Source organism: Ochotona curzoniae, unplaced genomic scaffold, assembly GCF_017591425.1.
Source record: "Ochotona curzoniae isolate NIBS_2020 unplaced genomic scaffold, NIBS_Ocur_1.0 scaffold_4701, whole genome shotgun sequence".
NCBI classification, from domain to species: Eukaryota; Metazoa; Chordata; class Mammalia; order Lagomorpha; family Ochotonidae; genus Ochotona; species Ochotona curzoniae.
Genome location: NW_024467122.1, coordinates 38511806 through 38538249, shown reverse-complemented (window position 1 = coordinate 38538249; position 26444 = coordinate 38511806). Strand labels below are relative to the sequence as shown.

Here is a 26444-nt window from a genome sequence, read left to right as displayed (position 1 = left end):
TTATGGAGTACACAGGGAATACTACTGCTGTTATCAGGAGGTGATGACAACGGAGATGGTTGCAGAAAAGAAGAGCCCAGCCCTGACCAGGACTACCAAAGCATGAGAAGACAGAACAGAGATCTGGGCACCAGCTATTAGAGACAAAAGCAATCAGTTCTTTCCCCAAAAAACAGACCCTCTCATCATCTCTGCCATAGGTGTGAGAGGGTTCCGAACCCAGGCCTGAAATGATACCCACAGGTTTTAATTAAGGGAACTACAGTGCAGGGTTAGGGATGGAATATAGTATAAAAATGGGGTTGGGTAAACAGAAAAGAAGCAGAAAAAACAGTAACACATTACTCTCCATGGTGAGGAAGGATGGACTACCACAAGGAAGAGAAGACTCAGATATGCAGGGCTCTCTATTATTCATTTGACAAACTGGATCTGCCACCTGGAGGTAGTTCAGTCAGCACTTACAGAGCACAGACTGCCAATTGACTTGCTATTCTGCATTATGTAAAGTTTTCCATCTCCAGGAAGGGACATTCACTAGGTCCACGTGGCTCACCCAAGCCTCTTTGTTGCATGAGCTGAACTTGGTGTGACCACAGAGAGTGTATGGGAACATGTAAGAGCTGGTTATGGATGACCAACAGTGTCTGCATCCAACCATAAGTTAGGACCGGGGAGACTACGGGGCATCTTTCCTACAAGATGGGTTTGCTGTGAAGTTGTGTTACTGTAATGCTAAAGTAATCATGCAACAACCCCTCTTCGTGTCTGCAGCTAGATAGAGTCTCACGAAAGAGAGATGCAGGCTTGGCACAGAAAGAAGTGGCTTCAGGCAGCACCTCTGTCCTATGTATGTCAAGGGCTCAGACTGTGAAAACACAAGGATGTGGTTTCCATCCTCACTCCACAATGTACCAGCTCTGTCACTAAGCCAGCTCCTGAGAGTCCTTGGTCTTCTCACCTGAAGATGGGTTATAAACAGATAGCAAGCACACATGGCTCTCAGGGAGGATTGGTGAAGGATTAAATGAACATCACACCTGAAAGCTGCTTTGTCCAATAAATGGCACTTAACAGTGTTCAATTCATATTAGTATTTCTACTGTTGTTCCCATCTGAAATGACTTTTTAAAAAGGATTTAGTTATTTGAAAAGCAGAATGACAGAAATGGGGAGACACACACACAGATGGTTTACTCTGTAAATGGTTGAGACTAGGCCAGTCCAAAGCCAAGATACAGGAATTCCATATGGATCTCCCACATGAGGAATAGGAGCCCATGCATTGAACCATCTCTGCTGTTTTCCCATGTGCATTACCAGGTAGCTGGACTGGAAGTGGGACAGCTGGGACTTAAACCAGCACTCTGATATGAGAGGCTGGCATTGTAAGCAGTGGTTTAATCTACCGTGCCACAATGCTGGTTCCCTGAAAAATGTTTATTGCTCATCTATTATTTTAAGCAAATGTTAAGCATTGCAACTGGGTCGCTTTCTAATAGTTCAAGGACTAGTGGGTTGCTTGATAGAGAAATGTTAAAGTTAACAACCTCCCAAAACCTACTGTCTGACCAGACTGTATGTTCCAGGTCTGAGCTAAAGCATCTGTAAGCTACTCATGTAAATACTTCTGCCACCACCTGCTGTAGCTTTTTGTTTTCTGTGCTGGTGGAATGGAAAGACTTACATCTCACTTTTGATACAGTCCCTTTGGTTTTGGCTACCTCCTGATTATAAGGACAAACAGCTTGGAATGTAATTGCGTTGGCTACTGTGTGCACTAGGAATGATTACAGTGTAAACTGGCAGGACTTCTGCCACCAGGAAGCAACATTTAGGGACGCTCAAACCCAAGTGACAAAGTGAGGCTGCAGTCACAGTCCTGCAATAGGTGGCTGTGTTGAGGAGATAGGGTGCTCATTGGGGTGCACAGCTTCTCAGCCAACAAGTGGTTTGGGGGTGTGGTCTTGTTGCTTCCACCAAGTCCTCCATGCTGGCTGATAGCCAGGAAACTGAAACAAGGGTTTAGACAAGCAAATGTAGACAATCGCGGTGGGCAGTGCTTCCCTTCAACAGAGCTGACTATGTACTGGGAAATAAGTCAGGTGCTTCTTACAGATTAGCCTGCATCTATGAACCACACCATACAATCAGCTTTCGGGCTGAGAAAACCACAGTCAAGAGAGGGGGAGTGACTTGCTCAAGAGCTCATGGCTGGTGTCTAGGATTCAAACTCAGTCAGTTGTTCCTGGAATCCCTGGCTGTATTTCGCACTACGATGGGCAGCTGCTGGCTACCAATTCAGCCTCCACCCCAATCCCCATATTCAAAAGCACAAGAGAGTTTAACTTTTAATTGGCAGAAGACAAGAAGCTCATTGAACACAAACACATTGTCTATTAGGTACCCGATCATGTGGGTCAATGGAATTAATGAGGAAAAAAAAATCACTGTCTCTGAAAAATACTGAAGTTACAAAGAAGAGACTAAGACCTTGGTAAGGAGCCAGCACCAAGTTAAGCCGGGCACACTGACAACAGAAGGCTTGTGCCCCCTCAGCCCCAACAGGACATATGGATGGATGCATACCTAGCCAGAGACCTGGCTAAAACATTCCTGAACAATTCCTCAGGGGAAGGGTTTGGTTTTGAAAGTTTTTCAAAGGAAAGAAAAAAATTCAAAGGAAGGGCCTTATTTGCATAAAAATGAGTGTGGGGGAAATAAAGCGATAAACCCAAAATTGGGTTTCAGAGATTCTTTTATATTCTCAGAGCCTGATATCAAACTGCAGAGAATTCCAAGCTGTTTGGAGCCTGGGTGCGTGGCTTAAGCATCCCTGTGCACAGGTCTGCAAGAGCTGCTGACAGAAGCTTAAGACTCCCCATCCAACAGAGACCTTTTCAAAAAAGGAAAACAGGCACTGACAGCACCCCAGCTTAAGACACAGAACAGAAACCACACATGAAACTAGGGAGCAGGTATTTATATTTTATTTTTTCTTGACACACAGATTAACCATGACTTTGACACCAAAGGCTGGACATGGCTCCTCCCAGGCTCTAGGCCTCAGGCGGGGAAGGGAAGGCAACCCACTAAGCAGTTGGGTCGTGGGCCCCAGCACTTTCTTCATGTAAACAAACTTCATCGGGGATAGTCTCCTGGCTCCTAAGTTCCTGAGCCCAGGCTCACATTTTGTGCAAGTCCTTGTGCATACACACACACATACTATTCGGTGCATGGTCAAGCAGTGCTTGCTGAGGTCTGTGGTAGGTGGTCTCCATTTATGCACCAATTCTATAGGTAAGTGTCATCCCTATAATGTGGGGGAGGAGTGGTACATAGAGGTTAAGCACCCTCCGTGCCCATGGCTAGAAAGGGGCACGGCTGCGATGGGAACACAGTTGTGTCTCAATTCACACTACACCTAGCTGCTCCAGCATGTTTCCCAACAGTCAGAATCACTCATTCTTGTCTTAGGTGGAAGCTCCAGTGGTGTGTGACTGATTGGGCACTCAGAAAAGACAGGTGATTTCACACCAGCCAATTCGGCAGTGATAAAACTTGGGATCAAGATCCTCATGGGTGTTATGCTCCTCGGACTAGAAAGCTCTATGGCCGCTCGATAGCCCATTGATTCCTGTCTGAGGAATGCGCTAAGTCACCAGCTGCTTTCTTGCCATTTCTACCTCTGACAGATGACTGACGACTTTTAATCCTCAATGCCAATAGAAAATGCCGGCAAATGTCAGGAGAGGATGATGAGGAAATCACCATTTATTGATCCTTTGTTACACTGAGGGGTCAAGCAAGGTGGTATATGTCAATCTTTTCATTCGGTGTTCAAAAGTCCTTACAACAACCCGCTGAGACACCTTATTATTGAACCAGCATTTCACATCAGAGGAAACTGCTCAAAAAGGCAGTTATATTGCTCATAATGCTGGTGAGCAGTAGAAACAGGACCCAGTCCACATTTTTGCCCATTATGACTGCTTTTTTAAAATTTATTAATATAAGGAAAAGGGATTTAATGTGGATAATAGATACAGTTCTTAGAACGATACGATACTTCCCTTTTTCCCCTATAATGTCTTTCTCTCAATATTTTTGAGATAACAGATGAATTTATTTTATAGTCAAAGGCTTCATGCTCACTAAATACAGAGCTCACTGGGTAGAAAGTCAGAAGATCACTGTCCAGCAGGGCTATGGAAAAGGCTGTAAATCAAACAATGTCAATTTCACTAAGATACAGTATTTCTTATACTGTCTATATACATTCTATCTCAGATCATATAAAACATGACCATCATCTGTTTCCCAAAAAAAACCTTTTATACATAGCATAGCACCTTCCTTTTTTTTTTTTTTTGATCAGTTACTTTGGTCCTGGCAATGGCAGAACCGCAGAGCTATCACCTGGCTGGACACTACTATAGGGCTATAGATTTTTCCAACTTGGTATGCTAAGTCTGAGAAAACAAAGTCCCATTTCAGAAAGACTTACACAACTTCTCATGGAGATGGTATGATTGGTCAGAACACATGGGAAATTCAGTATTTTCAAGACTGATTGGAGACTTGGGAAAATGATGCCCTACAAAGTATTACTCATAAAACTTGAAAATTCTAATCATATTCAATATAGATAGAGTAAAAATAAAGCATTTTAATTCATAAATACAATTAAATCATTTCCATATCAATCTTATTTAGAATATGGTACAAGCCAAAGTGCTTCTGATGCTAATTACATTGTGCAACACCAAAGAGCTATATTCTACAAGGATTTTAAATACTGCCATTCCTACTCCACCTGATAGACAAAAATTAAAGTGATTACAGGCAACTCTGAACTCATGTCTGCCAAACTCTCCCCTTGCTCGTGACTGGCCAGGTATTTTCAGTCCTGAGTCAAGAGCTCATTTTGTGAGGAAAAAAATTCTGTTCTTCTCACCTTATCATTCAGAAAGCTATGCTGTGACTCAAATAAAATTAGATTTGGATGGAAGCAAGTTTGAAATAGCACATAGAAAATCTTGGCAATAAGATTCTCATCATACCATCATCTTAGAGCCAACGACTTATCTGAAAGGCTGGATTCACAGCGATTCTTTAAAAAAAATACTATAAACACGTTTTTGAAACTTAAAGCATTTATAATTCTGAGTTCTCTTGGTGTTAGCAAGTTGATTTTTGAAAATGAGTAATGCAAAGTTCTTTAGTATCAGGTTGTACATTTTTTCAGTAATAGTTTCAATTTAAATGCAAAAACCAGTAAGAGAACTAAATGAAATCAAAGTCCATTTAATAGGCTGTCTTGTACATTCAAGATAAAAACTATCACCATACAAAAAGGTTCCACCAAGGGTATACACAATGAATAAGTCAATGCTTCCAACAGATACATTAGGGAACAAGCACTGTGGAACAATGTTCAAGACAGGAAATCTGGGTTGTCACAGTGTATTCAGGGACTGTAGATCTCATTATATGGGAAGGTGCAAAGTGGGTCATAGTGATTGCTCAGTAAATGCTCCCAGGGTTACCAGCATGAGCACTGCCACTAGTGTTAGGGGGGCTCCCTCTGCAAACCAATCCCTCTAGGGAAAGTGTTTATACCACTGGGTCTTTTTGTTAACATGTGTGTCTTTACTGCTATCTCAGAAGTCCCTCTAAACACCTGCAGTTTTGGCACTGTTGGTGAGGGAAGAGAAGAGTGATTGCAGAATGAGTAGACACTGACCAGGTGCCATGGTTTGCAAAGAGACGCTCTGAGCAGCGAAGGACAGGAGTGGCTGAGAGGAGTTGAAAAGGACACCTGAAGGAGGATTGGTACATACTAGGAGAAGAGAGAGTAATCCCTTCTTCAGACTGACTGTAGAATGCATACAGAAAACTGAATCTAACCTCACAGCTGTTATTTCTGGGGGAAATAAAATAGTATTTTTAATAGTCCTAAAATTCAGAGTATCATGACATGTCTAGGTAAGATGTGACACATGATTGTCTTTTGAAGACACAGTACAGACACAGTACAGTGTCTCCACCTACCACTTTGCTTTCTGGGTCTTAGTGTGCCTAATTTATACATTAACTTTATCATAGATACGTATGTATAGGAACAAAGAATATCCCCGGGGCTCAGTACTGTCCAAGGTTGCAGGCATCCCCTGGAGGTTTTAGAATGCATCCCTCTTGGATAAAGGGAGACTACTGTACTTGAATAAATTCAAATTTTCTTTCCTCCCTAACAGGCTGCCAAAGCCATGCTTAAAGTAAATGGTATAAATGGCCCCGACATGCAAAGTATAACAACGGACAAAGAGACCTAACTATGTATGAAAAAGGAAAGGCAGTACCTCAAACAGACTTGCTCACACAGGAACCAAGTACTTTGATATATTAGCAAAGACTGAGGTTTCCTTGGCTGAATTAGTACAAGTCAGGTCCAGAAAGGAAATGTTAAGCTTCCCTTTTCTAAACAGTACTGAAGGCCAAGAAGCTCCAGAACTACATACACCAGGGCCAGCCAACCTGATAATGCACATTCAAATGGACATGCAGTCCAAATCAAACCTTAAAACAGAAACAAATCATTTTCAGCCAGACTTGGGGATCCAGAAGGAAAGTGACAACTCTGAAAGAGTTCATTACATGCAACCTGTGTTTCCTTAAAGAGGTCTAGCCACTTATCAGATCAGCAGCAGAAAGGATCCCCTAAAAATGAGTGTTACAAGTTCCTTTTACATTCGAATGTGAAAAGGAATGGCATAGAAACAGACCCTCAATTTCAGCTTTAGCCACTAAATCCCATCTGTTTCTCATCTCACCTTACCTCAACAAGGATCAAATATCAAATCAGCAGAAAGACCTGAACACGTTTTGTTTCTTCTTTTGCTTGTTCGCAGTGGTTCTGCAACGTTGGACAAAGTCCTCTGACTCCTGTGGGCCTTATTTTAACATAAACTCTAACAATAGCTTTGTGAATGGTGAGGTATTCTTCTAGAAGTGAACATCTAGAGTTCTAAATAAATTTCCTAAGAAGTTAATTTCCCTCCTCCTAATTGCTGTGTTGGTTCCCAAGTTGATCTGATTTAATGTCAAATGTGAATCATTAATTAAATGCACTGACCCAGAAAAAAAACACAGGAATATGTTTGGTTGACATTTACCACTTCCTTCATCTTTCTTCTAATAACAATACAGTAGGAATATGCCTAATGAATTGTAACTGAACCGGAACAGGAACAGGAGCTAAAGAGCAAGCTCTTTTGAAGAACATTAGGGTTGACTCTAGGTATAACAATTCCTTCTTCCCCCTTCTTTCTCTGCATAGCCACACATACACAGTACATATACACCTGCAAACACATATGGAACTGAAAGCACAGTATAACATAAAGGTATCAGGTATCAGGCATTAAACTGCAGAGCGAACTTAGTGCAGGACATTGTAAAACACCATGGGGATTGTTACCTAGCTCTATAGCTTATACAGTGCAACAGGATGTTTTAAGGATGTCTGGTGCATTTGGTTTTTGAAAACTGTTCAGTCTGGTTCATGGTAAAGCTCTAAGCAAGGCACAGAGGACTGAGATTTTAGCTGCATTCTATTAATCATTGGTAGTATGTGCATATCTTTCAGCAAGCTATCCATATGTTCCTCAGTTGCATTGTTTGTTAAATGGGTATTTTTAAATGGGGGATGGACATTTTGTGCGATTAAACTATTGTGTAGGTCACCACATCCCATATCAGACTACCTTGGTTTCAAGTTTTGGTTCTGCCCCCTTCCTATTCCAGCTTCATGCTAATCACCTGGGAGGCAGCAAGCAGCCGATGACTCCAGTGTGGAGTGTCTGCCACTCACATGGGAGATACGGATTGAGTCCCTGGCCCCTGGCTTCAGCCTTTCCAGACCCAGCGAGGATTGGCTTTGGGGGAGACCTCTAACAACATGATGATTTCTTGCAGCCAAATTGAAAACCAAACCAAACCAACATATACACCAGTTGTTGAATGAAGTGAAACACCAAGAAGGCAAGTGATTGCATTTCTGCCACACATGTGAGAGACTCGGATTGCATTCCTGACCCGTGGCTTCAGCTCCAGCCCAGCCCTGACCCTGCAGGCATTTGCAAAGTAGATTTGTAGATGGGAGCTCTTTCCCTTTCAAAGCAATAAACATACACTTTTAAAATGTTATATGAATAAATAAAATTAGTCACTTTGTTCAATAGGAAGAGCAAAAAAAAAAAAACCAAGAATTTTACAAAGTAGAAGAATTAAAAGCATGAAGCATGAAAAATCAGTCATAATTTATACATGACTTTTCCCCTCCATTGGTTTTTCTTTTCCTATTTTTCACTCTGGTAGCATTTCCCATGTTTTCCAACCCTAGAGAATATGCATACCGTTATAAAGAGAAAAATACCTAAAACTTCTTGGGTCCACAACCACAGTCAACTACCACCAATGCCTAAGATGGAAAGGCTTCTGACCAGATGAAAGTCATCACTGCTGCTCGTGCTCATTGGCTGAAACATGGACAAGGGATGCTTTCCACTCAAGGAATCAAGGCCCAGCAGATGCTTGAAATCTCAAATCCATTTACCATTCCAATGCACTTTGCTAAACTGATAGAAACATCCAAACGCAGCACAGCACAGATGTGTAACCTAGCCTACACAGGATTCTCCCCCAGTAGCTGAGAAATCATTTGTGTTCAAAGGATGAGGGGAAGAGCCAGAATGAACATCCTCAGAGAAGTTAAAACAAAGAAACAAGAATGGGGTTTGCAATTTGCCCTTGCCAGCTTTCTTTAAGGAAATGTAGAACTGAAATAATCACTGTGAGAAAAGAGCACTTGGGGACAGTTTTGATATATTTAGTGCCCATCAAGTGATCACTTACATCTCTGTTATATGAACTCTTTCTTCAAGAGAAACATTTAGGTACTTCAAAATGTTGAGATAACTGCTTCCCACTACAGGCCACAATGAAACACTGATAAATCACTCATTTTAGATGACTGTAAAAGCATGAATGTATCAGGGAAGGCTGTATTTTCTTGGTAATTGGGCCACTGGGTAGAATAAAATCTCCTGTTTAGTAATCTATGAATCTCAAGGGAATTAAAAGACTACCCAGCAACATCCTAATGTGAATAACGACACTTTAAAAGGAAAGGGAAGAAAAAACAACCCAAATTCCAGCAAGACATAACCCAGAGTGATTGTATGAGCTCACAGCCCAGGGTTCAAGCTCAAAAAACCAGCCCAAAGCACAGCGGTGCAGCAGAAGTAGGATTCTGTCCAGTTCCCCCATTTATTTCACCAGGGAATTGTGATCGGCCACTGGGGACAGAAAGGTGTCTCTAACACAGCACCTACCTCTGCAGGCTGACAACCTATGAAGTAAACAGAAAACTGACAAATCAAACCCAGCACTGCCGAGTGCAAGGCTAACAGGAAAAGTTGGAGAAAGAAGAACTTGAGCTGGACAGGAAGGCTGGGTCTTCAGGCATTTCTATCAGCCTCTCCCACTTCTGCTGTTTGCTTAGCACTGCACTTGATTGACCCAGAGGAGATTCTGTTTTATTTTGTTTTAACTTTTCTTTTGATCTGCTGAGGGTAGGTGTAGGAAAATAACTTCTCCCATTTCAGGGACAGGAACTCAATTGACTAAGTCAGTTCTAACTCCCCATGAAGTTGGTTAAAAGGCCTTGATAGAATGGATTTCAGCATTGGATCTACACTCACAAGATAAGCATGGAGGTTTGTTAAACTCACTAAAATAAACAGCACAAGAACCCCTCAACCAGCATTCTAGTTAAGAGGGGGAGGGTGGATAATTTTTGAAATAGACAATCAAGAGGAGTCTAGTTTAGAAAGTGGTGATTGGCATGACCTTGAGAGTCCTAAGGGAGAAGAAGCAATCATGACGGGGTAAAGGAAAGCACTCTGGAAAGGGGCAGGTAGAGAAACATCAAGAATAAATTTTGGCTAGCAGGTGATTTTGCCTCACAACACGGGGTCACCTATGTCTGTCACAGACTCACGTTTGCAGGTTTTTAAAGCACTATGGACAAATTATTTTCCTATGGGGAGAAGAAACAGTGGGTGTTTATATTAAAAGCCAAGTATCTTCTGTGTGTTGTGTGTTATCTACATACACAGCTAGATCACTTACTCTTCAAAACAGCCTTGGGTCATAGTTATTCCCACTTCTCAGATAAGAAATCTTGGGCCTCAGAAGGAACAGAGCGAGAGCAGGGTCAGCCTGTGCTTGGCTATTGCTGGGGTAGAATAAAAGAGAACGGATGCTCCCAGCTCAGGCTCTAACTAGAACAAATGAAAGCCTCAACAGCTCATCTCTCAGTATCACAACAAACCATGCTGATGTCTAAAATGTCAACTCCATAAACCACCAAAGGAAAGGCCGCTCCAGTGTGTACACAAACAGGGCTCTCTTGGTTGGCTGCCTTCCGGGTGTCTGCTGTTTTGGTACACAGGGCCTTGCCAGCCACTAACCAGAAGGAGTGCTGTCTTAGTTTGCAATCTCCCTCTCCACCACTTGCTGTACCTTTGCAATGAGTGAAAACTAATCAAAACGAACAGAAGTGAGTCAGCTGAGAAACTCCTGCTGCCAACAGAGGACTGCATGGTGGGAGAGCACGCAGACGGATTTCCTTTGTAAATGACATGTTTTGGCACCGGCTTCTGTTGGGAGTTTTCTCTTGTTTCCATCTGGTTCTGGGATTGGGATGCAGACATGAGAGAATGGAAAAAGAAAACTTATTTGGCATGCTAAACCACTAGAGAAGCTCGGTGGCCTATGGCACACCCTGTGAATTCTTACAGATTAGAACACCCTATTCAAGCAATGTCATCACAGTGTTTTCAGGACATGGGGAGTTCTGTGCCTTAGATCTAACCCTGACCTGGAAAAAAACAGTGCAAGTGTGTATATTTTGAATCCAGATGGACTCAGGTGTAAGCCTAACTCCCACGTTCTCAGTCTGCCTGACCCTGGGCTGTGCAGTTAACGACTCCAAGTACTGGCAGATGAGCTCTACATTTTTTCTAGTGTTCAAATGAACAAAACAGACTCATATATGGCTCTGGCTCTGTCAAATCTTGTCACTGCAAACTTCCCTGGGCATTGAATTTTCCTTCTCAGAGTCAAACACATCTACTAACAATGTCACTCCAACTCACAAATTTCTTAACGTTGCCCTTCATGGTTCATACAACTGCCAACAGAAAGCCAAAGAACAACTTAAGCATAAACCCGTGGGAGATCAACAAAAATGCCAAGATAGGACTACTACAGCTGTGTGAGAAGGTAAGGAAGGATATCTGGGTTGGGAAGTTTTCTTTCTTATGATTCCTATGCCTAAAGGAGGAAGAGGACACAGTAGCTGAGGAAACAGATCAGAACCAAGTCACATGAGTTCAGTTCCTGGCTCTGTCATTCACTCACAGATGCTCAATACTCACCTCTATATACACAGCTTCCATTTTTGTAAGATATGAAACATACTAATAGGGTCCTTCCAAAAGTTAGTGGAAATGGAATATGATATAAAGGATTTATGAAATCCCTGCATAGCTTTTCATCTTAGGCGTTTCTCATGAGCTTGTTGAAGACCCCTTGTATTACCTACTGATGTAAATAACAAGATGATATGATATAATATATAGACAGACTACAGAACCACACTGGAGATAGGAACCTAGTCAATACCATCTGCACTATTATTACTGTGACTGGTGCCACAATGACCCCTAGTAAGCACTGAAAGATGATGTGTTAAGTTCATTTATAAATGACCCCTAATAGACAAATCTACTGAGCCAGAAAACATTAGGCTAGAAAATCGTCTCCTTTTTAACTCTGTGAAACTAATGTTTATTGTTGTTCATTTCATTCATTTCTTATCTGGATCTCTGCTGATGCACTTGGGAAAGCAACTGAAGATGGGCCAGTGCTAGGGAACAGGATATCCAGATGGAATTACAGCCTCCTGGTTTTGCCCTGACCCAATCCCAGCTTGTTGCAGTCATTGGACAATCGACAAATGAAAGATATTTCTCTCCCTCTCTCTCCTTCTCTCTTCCACACTTCCCAACCCACTCTCTATAATTTTGCCTTTCAAATAAATAAATCCTCTTTTTAAAAGTTTTATGGATAGACTTACGTACCAAATCTCTGCAACAGGTATAAGACCTACCCAGACAGTATTTTAAATGTAGAAAAGTATATAAATGAATATCCTTATTAGAAGCCACCATGTAAACCTCTATCAATTGTGAACAACTAGAAAAGAAATTGTTCCTTAAACACAGACTTTCTCCACCACACCCTGAATTAAGTCAGAAGTACAAGTCAGCTCTCATTTGTGCTCTAAATCAATCTATCTGTTTGGGGATAAACCTCCTATCAGCAATAAGAACTGTGCCTTAGCTAAAAGACTTTGCTATAGTTATACTCTATGATTAAAGAGCCTAGGATTTCTGTACTATGCCAACCTCACATAATTTTTATTTTGAATAAAGACAGTTCATTAAATATGAAAAAAAAAGTAGGAAAGAGGTTATGGCAGCACAGGCATGACCCCTGGAATTAAGGACCAGGTGGATTTCCCACTCGGTCACATCCAAAATGGCAGTTCCCTAAGGTCATGACCTGTGAAAGGCATGAACTCCTTTGTCTCTGAAATGAAGACCTGAACACCTGATTGATAGGGATGCTTACAATGAAATGAATTTTTGTGTTCTTCAATGTAATTTTCTAAAAATTTTAGTAACTCCTTGCCTAAGACTGATAAATGTGTCACTATTATATTTTACATCCTCTCTTTAACTGCTAACACCTTTGTATATCTCTTAATTCAATATGAATTTATTTTTTCTGGCTAAAAATTCATGGAACATCAACTCACCATTGTGCTGAATAAGCCCTGTTATTCCTTTTTATTCCTTTATTCATTTATTCCACATCTTTATTCATTCACCTATCTTAAAGTTCTTTCTTTCCCTTTTCTTTTAATATTTATAGTGTTTAAGTTTGGATCCAGTCTGAATTGGCAAACAGATTTTTAAAATTCTTTAAGCCAGATCACTGACAATTAAATTTTGTTACCATAATTCCAATAATAACCCACAACGAATTTTCTCAAATCCTCATAAATGTTTAAGTGGCCACTTTGATATTAACAGCCTGAATCCTTCCTACATGATATAGATAGAATAAGAATTAACTTTGGTAAAAAAATTTTCAAAGAAGTTCAGAATTCTGGAACATTAAAGCCCTAAGAAACTTCAATCTAACTCCCCTTTTCAACTTACTAAATGAAAGCCTAGCTCACCCTCGTGCAAATAACCATAAAGAGACTAAAAACTATCACTAACATTGAATACCAAAAAAGTGATGCCATTATGTCAAAAATCACAATAGATGAGCAAAGATAACTGCACCTAAACAGTGATCTCTGAACCTTAGCTTCAGAATCTCTCACATCACACTTCCACACTACAGATGAGCTTTAGGACCAGGGCAGGGGCACTCTGAGAAGCTCTGCAGGTTTTTCTTTAGAACAGCAAGGGCTGGCAAATACTGATAGAAATAACAGCACTGGCAGGACCTACGCTTCCAATCCATGTCATTGCCTTCTATGAGTATCTACATAAATAAACTGTTTAGTAAAAGGTTATTCACAATCTTTTTATTTTTTTGTTTTTTCACTTTTAAAAAAAATTGATTACATTGCATTATGTGACAGTTTATAGGCACTGGGATTCCCCCCACCCCTCCCCAACCCCACCCATGGTGGATTCCTCCACCTTGTTGCACTACCACAGTTCAAATTCAGTTCAGATTCTTTCATTGCAGGCAACACAATCTCTTTTTTTTTTTTTTTTTTAAGTTTTTGTTTCTCCCTCTCTACTACAAACCTGAAAGTATGTGGAAAAGACTAACCTTTTCTGTTTCAATAAGACAGAATATCTTATCAAGATTAAAGTCCCTACCTGCCCCTTCTGTGAAGACAATGAAAACCAGCCAAAGATAGGAGGCCAGCAACTTGTATTATGCAAGCTAAATTAAAGTAGGTTCAGGCAAGCAGATTTTAAACATGAACTATAGTGTACATTCAGTAGCTAAATGGCCCAGAACAACAAACTGAATTCAACTTGGTGTGTTTCTAATTTTAGTTCTATAGATCCAGATTATCATGAAGGGGGCAAGTGACTGCAGAAATTGTCATTGGCAGGGCAGGCTTCACACGTGGGGGATCCTAACAGTTCCAAGTGATACATAAAGCCTAAATCAAGTAAGTAGAAAGCTACAAACCTAAACAGCATCTTCCATTAAACATGTATTATGTCCCCAGGCAACAATGTGCCAAGTCCTAAGGAAGGAACACATCAAGTCCAGCCCTTGGGCAAAATAGTGAGAGAGAGACAGAGACAGAAAGATTCAGTAAAAGATCTCTCTTGTGGACAAAGATGTTAACACAGCTTTACTGATACACGGGTGCTTATCGAAGTGTTCAAAAAACCATCCAGGATAACTGATAGAAATAAGAAGGCTAGTCCAGCCAACTCACGGGTTATACTGAGATGAGGTGAATCAATTCTTACAGTTTTGTGACTCTAAGAATCTTTAAAAAACATTGTGCACATCTGACTTTAAAAAAAGAAAAAACTAAACTGGCAAACTGTTTACTAAAGTAGTTATGGGATTTTTATATTCCCATCAGCTAAGTATGAGAGCTCAAATTGTTCCATATGCTTGCTAAGACTTGGTTATTATCCATATTTTTTATTTTAGGCACTGCTGAAAAGTTAACAGTAGAAATCAATGCTTTAGGAATGCAAAATCCTTGAGGCAGATCAGTATGCAAGCACTTTCAACCAACTGCAGAAGTTAGACATGGACTCCAAGAAAAAGGCATAATCCCCAACCCCAAGACTCAGGGATTATTCTTCTTATAGTTTTACAGCTACACAGCTCATGAAACAGCAACTTATTTGTTTACTTTCCCCACCTCAGCACTTTTTCTGTTTTAGATCTCTCCAGAGGATATATAGCACACTCAGAAAATTTTATGTTCACAAACTTGGCCTCTTCTAAGTTGTATCAAACATCAGAAAAATAAATTTTACACTTAGAAACAACTGAAACAGATATTGGATATACATGAGACAACTACACCTGGGTACACATTTTGGCAAGCTTTCCCCTTTTTAAAAAAAGTTCCATTCTTCTTGCTGTTGAAGAGTGGTTCAAACTATTTGCAGATACTGTCCTAATTTGGAGCAAGTCTGCCTGTTCAGAATGAAGCATCAATTGTCATTAAGCAATCCTCAGCAGTCCTGCCAGGCAGCACGGTCAGTGCACACTGTTAGCAGGAGACTAACCTTCCCAGGGCCCTGCTTTCATTTACCTCCTCTTATGTCTGTGGAGCTACAAAGAGCTCATCCCTGGACCAAAAAGCAGACAGGAGAAAACTACAATTCTGTTTAGCCTTTTAACGAAGCTGCCATTCCCACCACCTGGCATGCCTTCTTGCCCACATTACTCTGTCTTCAAAACCAGGGAGGGACTACTTTTCTAGACACCCTTGTTTCTCCAAGCTGACCACATTCTTCCCGCTCTGGCTTTCACATCACTGCCTTTACTCTCCGTAACCTTTGATGATGTGGATGCTAATGAGTGAAGTATCAATGTCTCCTGCTTCTTCCCCTCCACACCAGAGAATTGCAGATTTTCCTTCTAACTGCAGGCCTAGTAGTGAAAATGCTCAGCACATAAAAAGATGCTTGACATATATTTGACTAATTAATTGATTGCTAATTAGAACATCACCCTGTCGGGGATGTGGCTGATACAGCTCTAAGCTTCAGGTAAGTCAGAAAATAAAGGTCACTACTTCTTTGTCACCTTCAAGAAAAATTTGACTTTAAAAAAACCGGGGTGTCAAAGTCACTTGGATTTCTCCTCCTGCCCCAATTTCCAGGCTTACATGTCATGTCGACTTTATCAATCCATCCTCTCAAAATTCAAAACCATGAAAGGCCTTTCAGAACAAAAGAGTTTCTTCCATTAGAATGCAACAAAAGAGCAGTTTTAGTGTTTTCAACTTTAAACCTGGAAGTCTTGGTAATTTATAAAGGAAATGTAGTTATCCAATAAGCCCCAGGAAATGGTAATGCTGTTTCATTGTAGTGAGGTTGTTAAAGTCCCTGTGTCATTCTTGCCTACTTCATGATCAGAAAAAGGCAGATGACTGCATATGAGCAAATGTCCTCTTTTCATTGTAGGAATGTGTTAAGCAAAATTCAAGTGGCCTATGGACCAGCCACCTTTCTATTAACTACCTATCTACAAGAAAGTTCAGTGGAAAGAAGAAGCCAGGCTATTCATGGCAAGAAAATCTCTAGAAGCTAAATTTAGCAATACTAAATTTTTAAAGATATAAATCTTACTAATAAAATATTAGGAAAGTATTAGAAAAGGCTACTGATTTCTTTCAGTTGATCAGTAGACACAAAGTGAATCCCTATTACATTCTAGGAAATGTTAAGCATACTAAAGAAACAGAAATATAACAATAGCAAAAGTATTAACCTAATGCTTACGTGGGGAAAAAGAGGATTCATATTTTAAGGTCAATTCTTCCATACTCAACTAAAAGACCTCTTTTAACCCTTTATTTATTCAAAAAAATTTTTTTTGTAAAACCATTCTTACCCAAATACTACGCTCTTATTTTAAGATACAATTTTGGACAATGGGGAGGAAAGAAAGGCGAGGAGCAGGGCAAAGGTGAGGAAGCACCGTGGCTGAAAATTTATGAAATAGCAAATAAGAATAGTTTATTGATAAAAGATTATTTCTATCTTGAAATAAAGTCTGATAAACCTAAGTAGGTGCTTAATGTTTCAAAAATTAAAAAGTCCACCCCAAAAAAGTTTTATTCCCAAGCCACAATTAAAAGATTTAAAAGAACAAACACACACACACACAATCAAGGTAACTTAATTCTTTCATCGCTCTACCACAAGAAGTTATATCAGAAATATTAATATGTCCCAAGCATCCAGATTAGAATCACTCACAACTTCCTGGGACCCTTATCCAAGTTTTATCTCAAAATACCTTGTCTGAATCCACAATAAATCCCACAGATATCCTACAAACACAAACAGAAAAAGGAAAAAAAAATAATCTGACAAAATCCTAAGCTTAATAAGACACATGCCTCTTCCTGACAAGGAACAGCTGTCAGGCAAAGCAAAGATGTGTGAACTAAATCTACTTTCTCACTTTCCATAATGTGCCAATATTTATATCAAAACAAACCATTACTGATTATTGGCAAATATCTAGAAAAACAAAGTGAATTAAGCTCTGGATGCTAGTAATGACAGGGACAGAATACCAGGAATTATTCTAAACCAGACCAATCCCAGTCAATGTTCTCAGGAAGGGAAAGTGTGAACATGTGTTTACCTTTACAAATGAGCCCAGTTAACTGGAAAATACATTAAAACTGAACCTCACAACCTTTTCAACACAATGTAGTCTCAAAAATAGACATCCCATAAGTAAGATTCAGAGACAGACAATAGAGAAACAGGAAGAGGACTGGGAAAGCAGATACCCATGGACAATACCTGGGAATTACATCCTCCTGGACAGCTTAGAATGAACTGTCGTAAAACAGGAGTTGTCTTAGGAACACGAAGATCTGATTTGCATACCTGACAGGCAGATGTAAGTTAAATATTCGCCTTGACCCCCGGTTGCCAAGAATGGAATCTTTTTCTTTGTCCTCCTCTTGACTTGGACAGCTCCCAGCATCCTTTCATCAAGAGGTGCAAAAATTTCCTTGCTGATGGCAGATTTGGCACTCATCGTAGAACAAATGACGAGGGCACGCAGAGAATTTTCTAAAGAAGGAAAAAAGGAAAGCTGAAATCATAAATATTATAAGGTCTTACATACCAAGCAGCAAGCCTATCTGCAGATGAAATGATTTTGAATTTGCAAGTTAACCTTTTACTTGCTTAAAATTCATTACAGAAATCAAAAAGGAAGGTCTTCCTCTTTGTTAAAAGTAAGAACTACAAAGAAATGTCAAACACAATGTGAGATGAGCAGCATGAGACAGGATCTAGAGAGTCTGTCCATTTTTACCCCAACAGCTCCTCTAATTGGGCAGCAGTGCCCACCCTGGGCAGACTCTGAAAAGAACAGGAATTCACACTTCCTGTTGAGAAGTCGTTCCACTGTCCAACAGTCCTTAGAGTTAAAAAGCTCTTTAAAACCTTCAAAACCTCTAATGTAAATTCATTTTCCTAATTCTATTGAATTAGAATTGTCATTTTGTGCGTAATAACCACACATGTAATAGAGGATCATCAATGTAATTCCTGTCCAGCTGCCTTTATCAGGCTAAACAATCAATCTTTACGTATTAGCCTCTTTCAGTGTGCCCTCCTTGCTAGTGCTCCTTTGCGTCTGTTGCCATGCCCTGGACTCCTGACAAATTCTCCACACTTCTCTGTGGTCAAAGTGGACACTGAATTCTAAAAAGGTATATGACTAATGCCAAGCATTCTGGGCATCTCATTCAGCAGTTCCATTACACTCCTGTCGTTAACTGGCAGTGGGTGGGCAACAATAAGGAAGTATGATGCTGACTCACAATCCCCCCAAAACTTCATATTCACAACCCTCAGGTTATATTTAGTTTGACAAATTTATACTTTCCTAGTCACCTTCATTCAGCCTATTTGTATCTATTATGGTATGGTTGAGTCTGAAGACTAACCCTGTCTTTCAAAAGCTAAAACTTTCTCCATTCCTTCATCTTAGTCATAGTTCAAATCTCAATCACTAACCAATGTTTGTTCAGTAACTCAAAATCAGAATTAAAGGTGCAGAAAGGGTCTCTGGTTTGGTTACGGAGTTGGGCAGAGTATTCAGTCGTGGCTTAGAGCACTGGTCAGACTGCTGTAGAACTGAGCCAGCTGAAGAAGCACTACGTACCACCCTATACTCAGCATGACACAAAAATCATTCTAAGATAGTTTATTCTCTACAAACGACTGATTATCCTTAAACATTTCCCTTAAATCAATCCAGATAATGTGCGACAAAAGACCACTGGAATATTCGTCACAAACCAAGGTTCATAAGAGGTGACTACTTTTTTAAAATTCTTGGTAGGAAATATATATATTAAATAAAAGAACATCCCTCTAGTTGAAGAATTAAAACCAGGAGAAATTTCTTTAATAAAGTTTTCCCAGTGGCCCCAAGAGCATACATCAACACATGCACCCAGAAAAACATTCTATACAGCTATCTGCTTCAGAGGGCATGAGCATTTGTGAATGAAATAAAATTTGTTTATCCAAGTCTCACTTCTCATGAGTCTGAAACTCTACATCTGGCTAAGTGCTAATATGGAAGGTGCTACGACTGACTCAGAGGCTTTTCATGTGTATATATATATATATTTTTTTTTAAAGATTTACTTATTTTTATTTCAAAGACTGAATTTCATAGAGGAGAGACAAATGGCCAAACTCCCCAGTGGCCACAATGGTGGGAGTTTAGCCAACCCAAAGCCAGATGCCAGAGTCTCCTTCAGGTCTCCAACGTGGGTACAGAGCCCCAAGGATTTAAGTCATCCTCAGCTAGTTTCTCAGACTATAAACAGGGAGCAGCCGGATATGAACTGGCACTCATGGGATGCTGACACTACATGTCGGGCACAATCCTGCCTATGCCACCACATCAGCCCCATACGTGAGTGTGTTTTAAATATCACCTTGATAAGGCTAACAGAGAGAACTGGAAGAGAGGGGATCATATAGTAAAAGGGACTCACTGTAAGGAAGTAAAATAGAAAAGCATAATCCATTAATGACATTAATTACTTCAATCTCCATCATTAGCAAGAAGTGTTTTTTGGGCCCGGCACAGTGGCGCAGTGGTTAAGGTCCTCTCCTTGCATGCCCAGGATCCCATATGGGCGCCGGTTCTAATCCCAGCGGCCCCGCTTCCCATCCAGCTCCCTGCCTGTGGCCCAGGAAAGCAGTCGAGGATGGCCCAAAGCTTTGGGACCCTGCGCCCACGTGGGAGACCTGAAGAGGCTCCTGGATCCTAGCTTCAGATTGGCATAGCATCGGCCATTGCACTCACTTGGGGAGTGAATCATTGGACGGAGGATCTTTCTGTCTCTCTTCTCTGTATATCTGCCTTTCCAATAAAAATAAAATAAATCTTAAAAAGTGTTTTTTACCTCTTCCATAGCTCCAATAGGATATAATTACACAGCTTTTCCAGCCAAGAAACCAACCTACAATGATTTTTAAGTTAAAACAGCTGTCTATCTTAAATGGTAGTTAAACTAATCCCCGTTGGTTTCAGTCTTCTCTATGGCCCCTTTCATTTATCTTCTCACCACACCATTTATTCCACACACCTCCACTTTGGCAGTACGTATAATGTGGACCTCTACACCCACTAGCCCAGAAATGATTATCCTTCAGAGTAGAAGTTGCGATCTCAAATGTTCAAGAATCAGTCAGATGAAGTAAAGGGTATATGTGTTGGACATGTCGGTACTCCTACACTATGGTTTTTCTGTGAGTTTGATGGTGTACGTTCCCCAGTGGCCCATGTGTTAAGATTTAGTACCTAATGTCTTACTGTAATAGCACTAAATGGGCATGAAAGCTTAATCCTAGTATGGTATTTGGAGCTGGGGCATTTGTGAGGTGAATGGGTTGGATTAATCTGCTAGGGAGAGCCCCCATGTTTCGATTCTGGGGACTTTCAAAAGGACCACATGGGCACTCACAGTAAGAACACTCCATCTTTTGCCAGATGATACTCCTTTATCAGGTAAAAACTCGGCCAGCACAATAATACTTTCATAGCAGCTGCCAGACTAGTGAGGCCTGCTCAATTTGACCAGGAACCTCCAGAACTATGAACCTCAAATAAACTTCTTCCCTTAGAAAGTTAGCTTGGCTGAAGGACTTCACTATCGCGGTGAAGAACTGACTAAAACTAACACTAATCTCTTCCATTTTGGTAGTGGAACTGGGATTTGTTCTCTGTCATCTGAAGATCAGTGAAAGTGGCAGGGACTCCAAAGCATTCTTTATTAAGTTGAAAGTTCTAGAGGGATCTAACCTAAAGACCTTAAGTATATCTCATCTGAGGGGGGAAAAAAAGAGTCTCCTTTTTGAGGCCATGTTTAACTTCATACACAGATTTGATCCACCTTCTCACTGATCTGATCCCATATTTCAGATGCAATCTTCTGCTTATGTCTTAGCCCTAGCTGTGCCAAAGCCATTTTTCTCATGGGTGTGACCATTACACTTCTCCTTTTGTGAGTGAGTGGGCACAATTCTTGCTTTTAGATTTCAGCCTCAGAACTTAGTTAACATGACTCAACACTCAACATGTTGATACATGCAATTATCAGCATGCCGGTATCAAATTTGGGAGTCCTCAGTCTTGATATCACCCCAGGAGATTTTAGGGGAGAATCAACTACTCTTTCTCCTAAAATTTTGTTAGTACAGTGACAAAGTGATCCAAATAATTTAGAAACAGGATGACTTTTCTGCAAAATTAGACTATTCTGCATTGCCATTCTGTTTTGAAATTCCGCCAATGCAACTTCAGATCCCACCTACACTCTGAATACCCTAATCGTGCATCTAGATCACGCTGCTCTTCTTGCTTTAAATCAGGAAGGAAGTCTATTGAGCTGCAGGCTAAAGATTTCCACTGAGAATCTACTTGGACAATTCCTCTTCTTGGAAATCTCCCAACCCTTATGACAAATAAGTAATTATCAAGTCTTATGGTCTCCCCCAGTTTTTCCTCATTTTCATTCCATCTGCCTTGGGTTTGTGTCTCTATCACCTCTGGCCTAAGTGGTTTGGATGCCTGCTCATCTCAAGGGACTCCAGTGCTGCTCTCTCTTCACCACAACCAATCCTTTCAAGTAGCCAACATAATATTTGTAAGGCAGAATAATACTGTCAACTAATTGCATTTCTTTGTTGCTTCTCCATGCTTCATGTCTTGACAAAGGCACATAATTACCTTGACAAACAAATGTTCAATGTTGTAAAGGTTGAAACCACAGTAGAGAAATGTTAAATTATTTCCCTTTAGCTTCCCAGAATATAAATACCAAATGTTACAAGTCAGATGTTACTACATAATCATTAAACCTAAAAATAATCTAAAACTGTTAATTTTTCTACAAAAACTTCACCTGGCATCTGAAAATTGTGCTATGCAAAGAAAGTCAATTTTATAGTGTCATTTACACATATTAAGATCAGTGGGATAATTTAAGGTCAATTTAGTCCCTTTATAAAAGTTTACTTAACTAAAGGTTAATAAGCCCAATTATACAAAATTTTGACTTAAATTTCTGATAGTGTAGTTCAAGATGAAAATTTTAGTTTTTCTGTGGCATGTGGCAGTGGACAAACATACAAAAATTTTAGCCCCTCAAATTTTTCTGTGAAGTTCAATTATTATTACTTTTAATTGCTAACAATACTAATAACTCCTTTATTTGTAAATTTTCATGATTCTATAGAAGAGCATCTTTACTCCTTTATAACTTGTCTAGAGTGTTCATTCAGACATTTTGGGGAAGGTGAACTCCATCCCCAAAACCTGAAAAACACATTAAACAGGTACATTTGCTCAAGACCTGAGTTTAGCCACAGTGTTGAGACCCTCAAAGATGAAATTAGTGAATTTCCAGCAGCATAGAGTTGTAAGGACACAAATTCTGTGAATAAGTATAAGGCATGGAAGGCACTTCTATGAGAAAAAAGAAAAATAGCACCCTTGCTTTGTGCAACTGAAATCCATGCAATGCCCATGACCAAGGTACACATGAAACTGCCTGCCCTTCACACATACAGAGATCTAGAGAACACCTGTGCACCAGTCCTATACCACTAGGTATACTCTTTAAGGAAGGAAAAGAAGGCTTGCTTTTCTAGCACTAAGGCCACCAGATCCTAAGAGACATGGTTGGCACTGTATTCCCTGACTGCATCAATTCTAGAGGACTCGAAGACATGTTTACAGGAATCTAAGCCAATGACTCAGGTCTGCTTCAATGATAGACCTAGACTATGTTCATCCCTTTCCGTGTTAAGTGTGTTAGGCACATTCTTCTTTTAGGTTTAATAGCCAGAGAACAAACTGTTTTAACATCTCCACCACAGAAATGTGTTTAAACAAGTTTACCATTGTTCATGTACTTTTTAAGGTTCTCTTCAACTATTACATATTAACAAATGGTAGTACAAATTCATAAAATAGCACCATAAAATAGCACGTGAAATTATGATACGCCAATGGGAAGGTCAGTTGAGGGAAGGTGAAGGTATCTTAACATCGTTCCTCCAGAGGAACGATTAGCGGATAGAACCTAAACATTCACATATTGTACATATTAAAGACAAGTTAAATTGGTGGTACAATACTCACATGTTCATTCCATAGTAATAGAAAAAGACCAGGCTTGGATTATTACAGGATTACTGAGCCAAAACACAGGCCTCAAAAAGAAATCTAACCACATCAAGAAAACAGGAGGAGGGGGAAGAGAAAGAGAAGGAGAAGGAAGGAAGGAAGTATAGTAAGACAAAAACTAAGAAGAGCTTCAACTGTTGGCCATGTTCAGTTTTTATTAGGCACTCATGCACTGTGGTGTCCAAGAGCTGGCTAGCAAGCCTGGAAGACAGCACAGTGATCTAAAAGCATCACTTAGAGCTAACGATAGTGGTAGTAGCCAAATCTATTCCAACCATATCTAAATGCAGGAAAAAGCCATACACAGAATAACTTAACAAGAACATAAACACTTTAATTACGTGCTCGATTTCTACTACCTGCTGAATTAGTGCGTTTCTTAAACTACGCTAAAGACTAGGCTGAACTAACACCATGCATGAGTAGAAGAGGAAGACTTGATTAGCATTTCAGATGTTTTTCCCTTAAAGCAGAGCTTGATTTGTGACAAGTAATAATTTTAATAAGAATCAAGAAAAATAGGGAAACAAGCAAATGAATGTGCTCTCCAGCCAGTGCAAGATCAGTCATTTAAATCAGATATTAGTTGAGTCAAAGCTTACGTATATTTTAATTTTCTTGGCTAAGCCAAATATACTTTACAACAGACCAGATTACAAGACTGAAAAGATGCTGAGCCTTTAAAGAAAACTACTATTTATTCAGTGTATGGAACATAAAATTCTAACAGCCAGTAGGGAAAACAGTTTGTCTTCCAAAATTCTAAAAATTAGACCAAAATCTCCTATACGTATTCTCTAAATTTCACATCAATTGAAAAATGTTTTTTCCTACTTGCACTCCTTATGTGGAGATTATCACCAGCTTATAGCATTTGCAAAAAACTCTGGTGAGTTTTCTGTAACTGATGCTCAAAGAGTATCACATTCTGACATGTGTTAGAATTTTTGCCATTAACCCAGGAAGCCAGATTGTGCGAGCCACACAGGAGATCTTCATTCCAGCATTCTAGCAACAGGAGAGGCAGCCACAGGGAATGAGAAAAAAAGCAGAATAGAGGAAGACTGCCAGGAAAGGGAGGGAAAAGAGGGAAGGCAGATGGGTGGGGGAAGAGAGAGAGAGCAAGAGAGGAAGAGAGAGAGGGGTTTCCTGCTACCGTGATAGGAGGAGGCTCCTAAAGGAGGAAGAGAGCAAGCAAGCCAAAAAAAAAAAAAAAAAAGGAAGCAGCACACACACAGGAGTGTACCTTTACGGCCAGGGGTGGGTGTCATGGGGCCATGAGGGATTTTGGGAATATGGCCAATGGATGGGCTATGAGGGATTGGTAGATGCAGTGGTAGGCAGGTATTAGGGGGAGGGGCTGCAAGGGATTGGTGGATAGGATCATCAGGTATGGTGCCATGAGGTTAGGGTGGATTGGTGGGAATAGGGTTGCAGAATTCCAGCAAACTGGCAGATAGCAAAATTTCAACCTGAAGTGCAAGAACCTAGGGGAAGCAGATATTTAAAATGGTGCCAAGTCCAAAATGGCAAGAATCTTATCAATCGTCAGGATTTATGTTCAAGCCATTCCTTACAACATGATGTCTTTCAGAGAAGAAATGTGGCATTTCAGGGTCCCCTTCACTTGAACTTGTCCAAACATCTTGCCCTTTAATGCTTCAACTTCAACGTAATTCCCAGTAAGTTTCATTAAAACTTCTGCTCTGACCACGGGTTGCAATTTCTATCTTAATTGGTGTTTACAATTGTCAAGTTCATGCATTTATGCCTGTGTGGTATAAATTGAATGGTGGAGGAAGGGCTCCCTCCTAACTTCTCTCCTGTCAGCTACCCCACACAATCTGAGATCTCTCTGATGAGAGATGTAGACACTTAAACACATGTTAGTAATCAAAACTAATATATTGACACACAAGGGAGAGAGATGATATTTTCTGATGAGGGAACCAGAGCTCAGAGTGGCAAAATAAGTTGCTCAGGAACACAGAACTCTTCAAAGGCACAACAGGGATCTGATCCTTGCAAGCTGACTCTGGAAGAGTCTGTTTTTCCTTACTGTCTCAGGGCACAGAAGTGACAAAGGACAGACAAGGTGTGGCAGGAACACATTCCAAATACATCAGGACAAATTCAACCCCTTCTCAGACTTATTTCCAATCAGACTCGCTTTCTGCTGGATGAGACTGGTATCATTCCTGTCCAGCAGCTGTAAAGATAATGAATCCGGTTCAGTCCGAACTCATTCTTTCTGGGTATCTGTTCATCTCAGCTGTATGCAACATTCTAGGGAGTTGGCAAAGAGAAAAACACGGCCTCCTTAAGTGAAGTCTTGCTTTGATTCCACAAATAAAACTGTAATTGATAAAACGCTAGCAGAGAGATTCCATGGCAGATCTGTCTTCATAAGCAGGGCAGTGCCTATCTCATCACAGCTGCTGGTCACCCTCCTTCTTAGGCCAGCAATTTGCATTAGGAATCCCTTCCCAGGGAAGGCCTATGGTGGCTCCCAGAAGGCACTTTAGGAACCTTGTGGGTTATTTAACAACCTGAAAAGGCTTAAATCAGGAAGGCATGAATTTCAAAGGTTCTCGATGGAAACTTCTTACTTCATTGCTCACCTTTGGTATTTCAAAAGCCCAGCTTGGGCCTCCTGGTTACTTTCCTTGGCCCCTCTTTCTGAGCCTTCTATTTCACTCTTTGTTTCAAGCAACCTTGGTTTTGCAAGCAGCAATGCCCCAATTTCCACCAATGTTAAAAGTTATGTAAAGGAAGTTTCAAAATTTCATCCATTTCTCTTTACTGAAAAAGGATCTCAGCAAGACTTTCGC

General features: G+C 40.3%; 1 protein-coding gene across 4 annotated transcripts in view; it reads right to left on the bottom strand.

The window, feature by feature from the left end:
- Positions 1–26444, bottom strand: part of STXBP6 (syntaxin binding protein 6) — a 235146-nt gene that overhangs the window by 152426 nt on the left and 56276 nt on the right. For all 4 annotated transcript variants that reach the window (XM_040968847.1, XM_040968846.1, XM_040968845.1 and 1 more), the window contains exon 2: positions 17775–17963. In XM_040968847.1, coding sequence (XP_040824781.1) covers positions 17775–17928 — 154 coding nt within the window. In that variant the 5' untranslated portion in view covers positions 17929–17963. The remainder of the gene's footprint in view (positions 1–17774; positions 17964–26444) is intronic.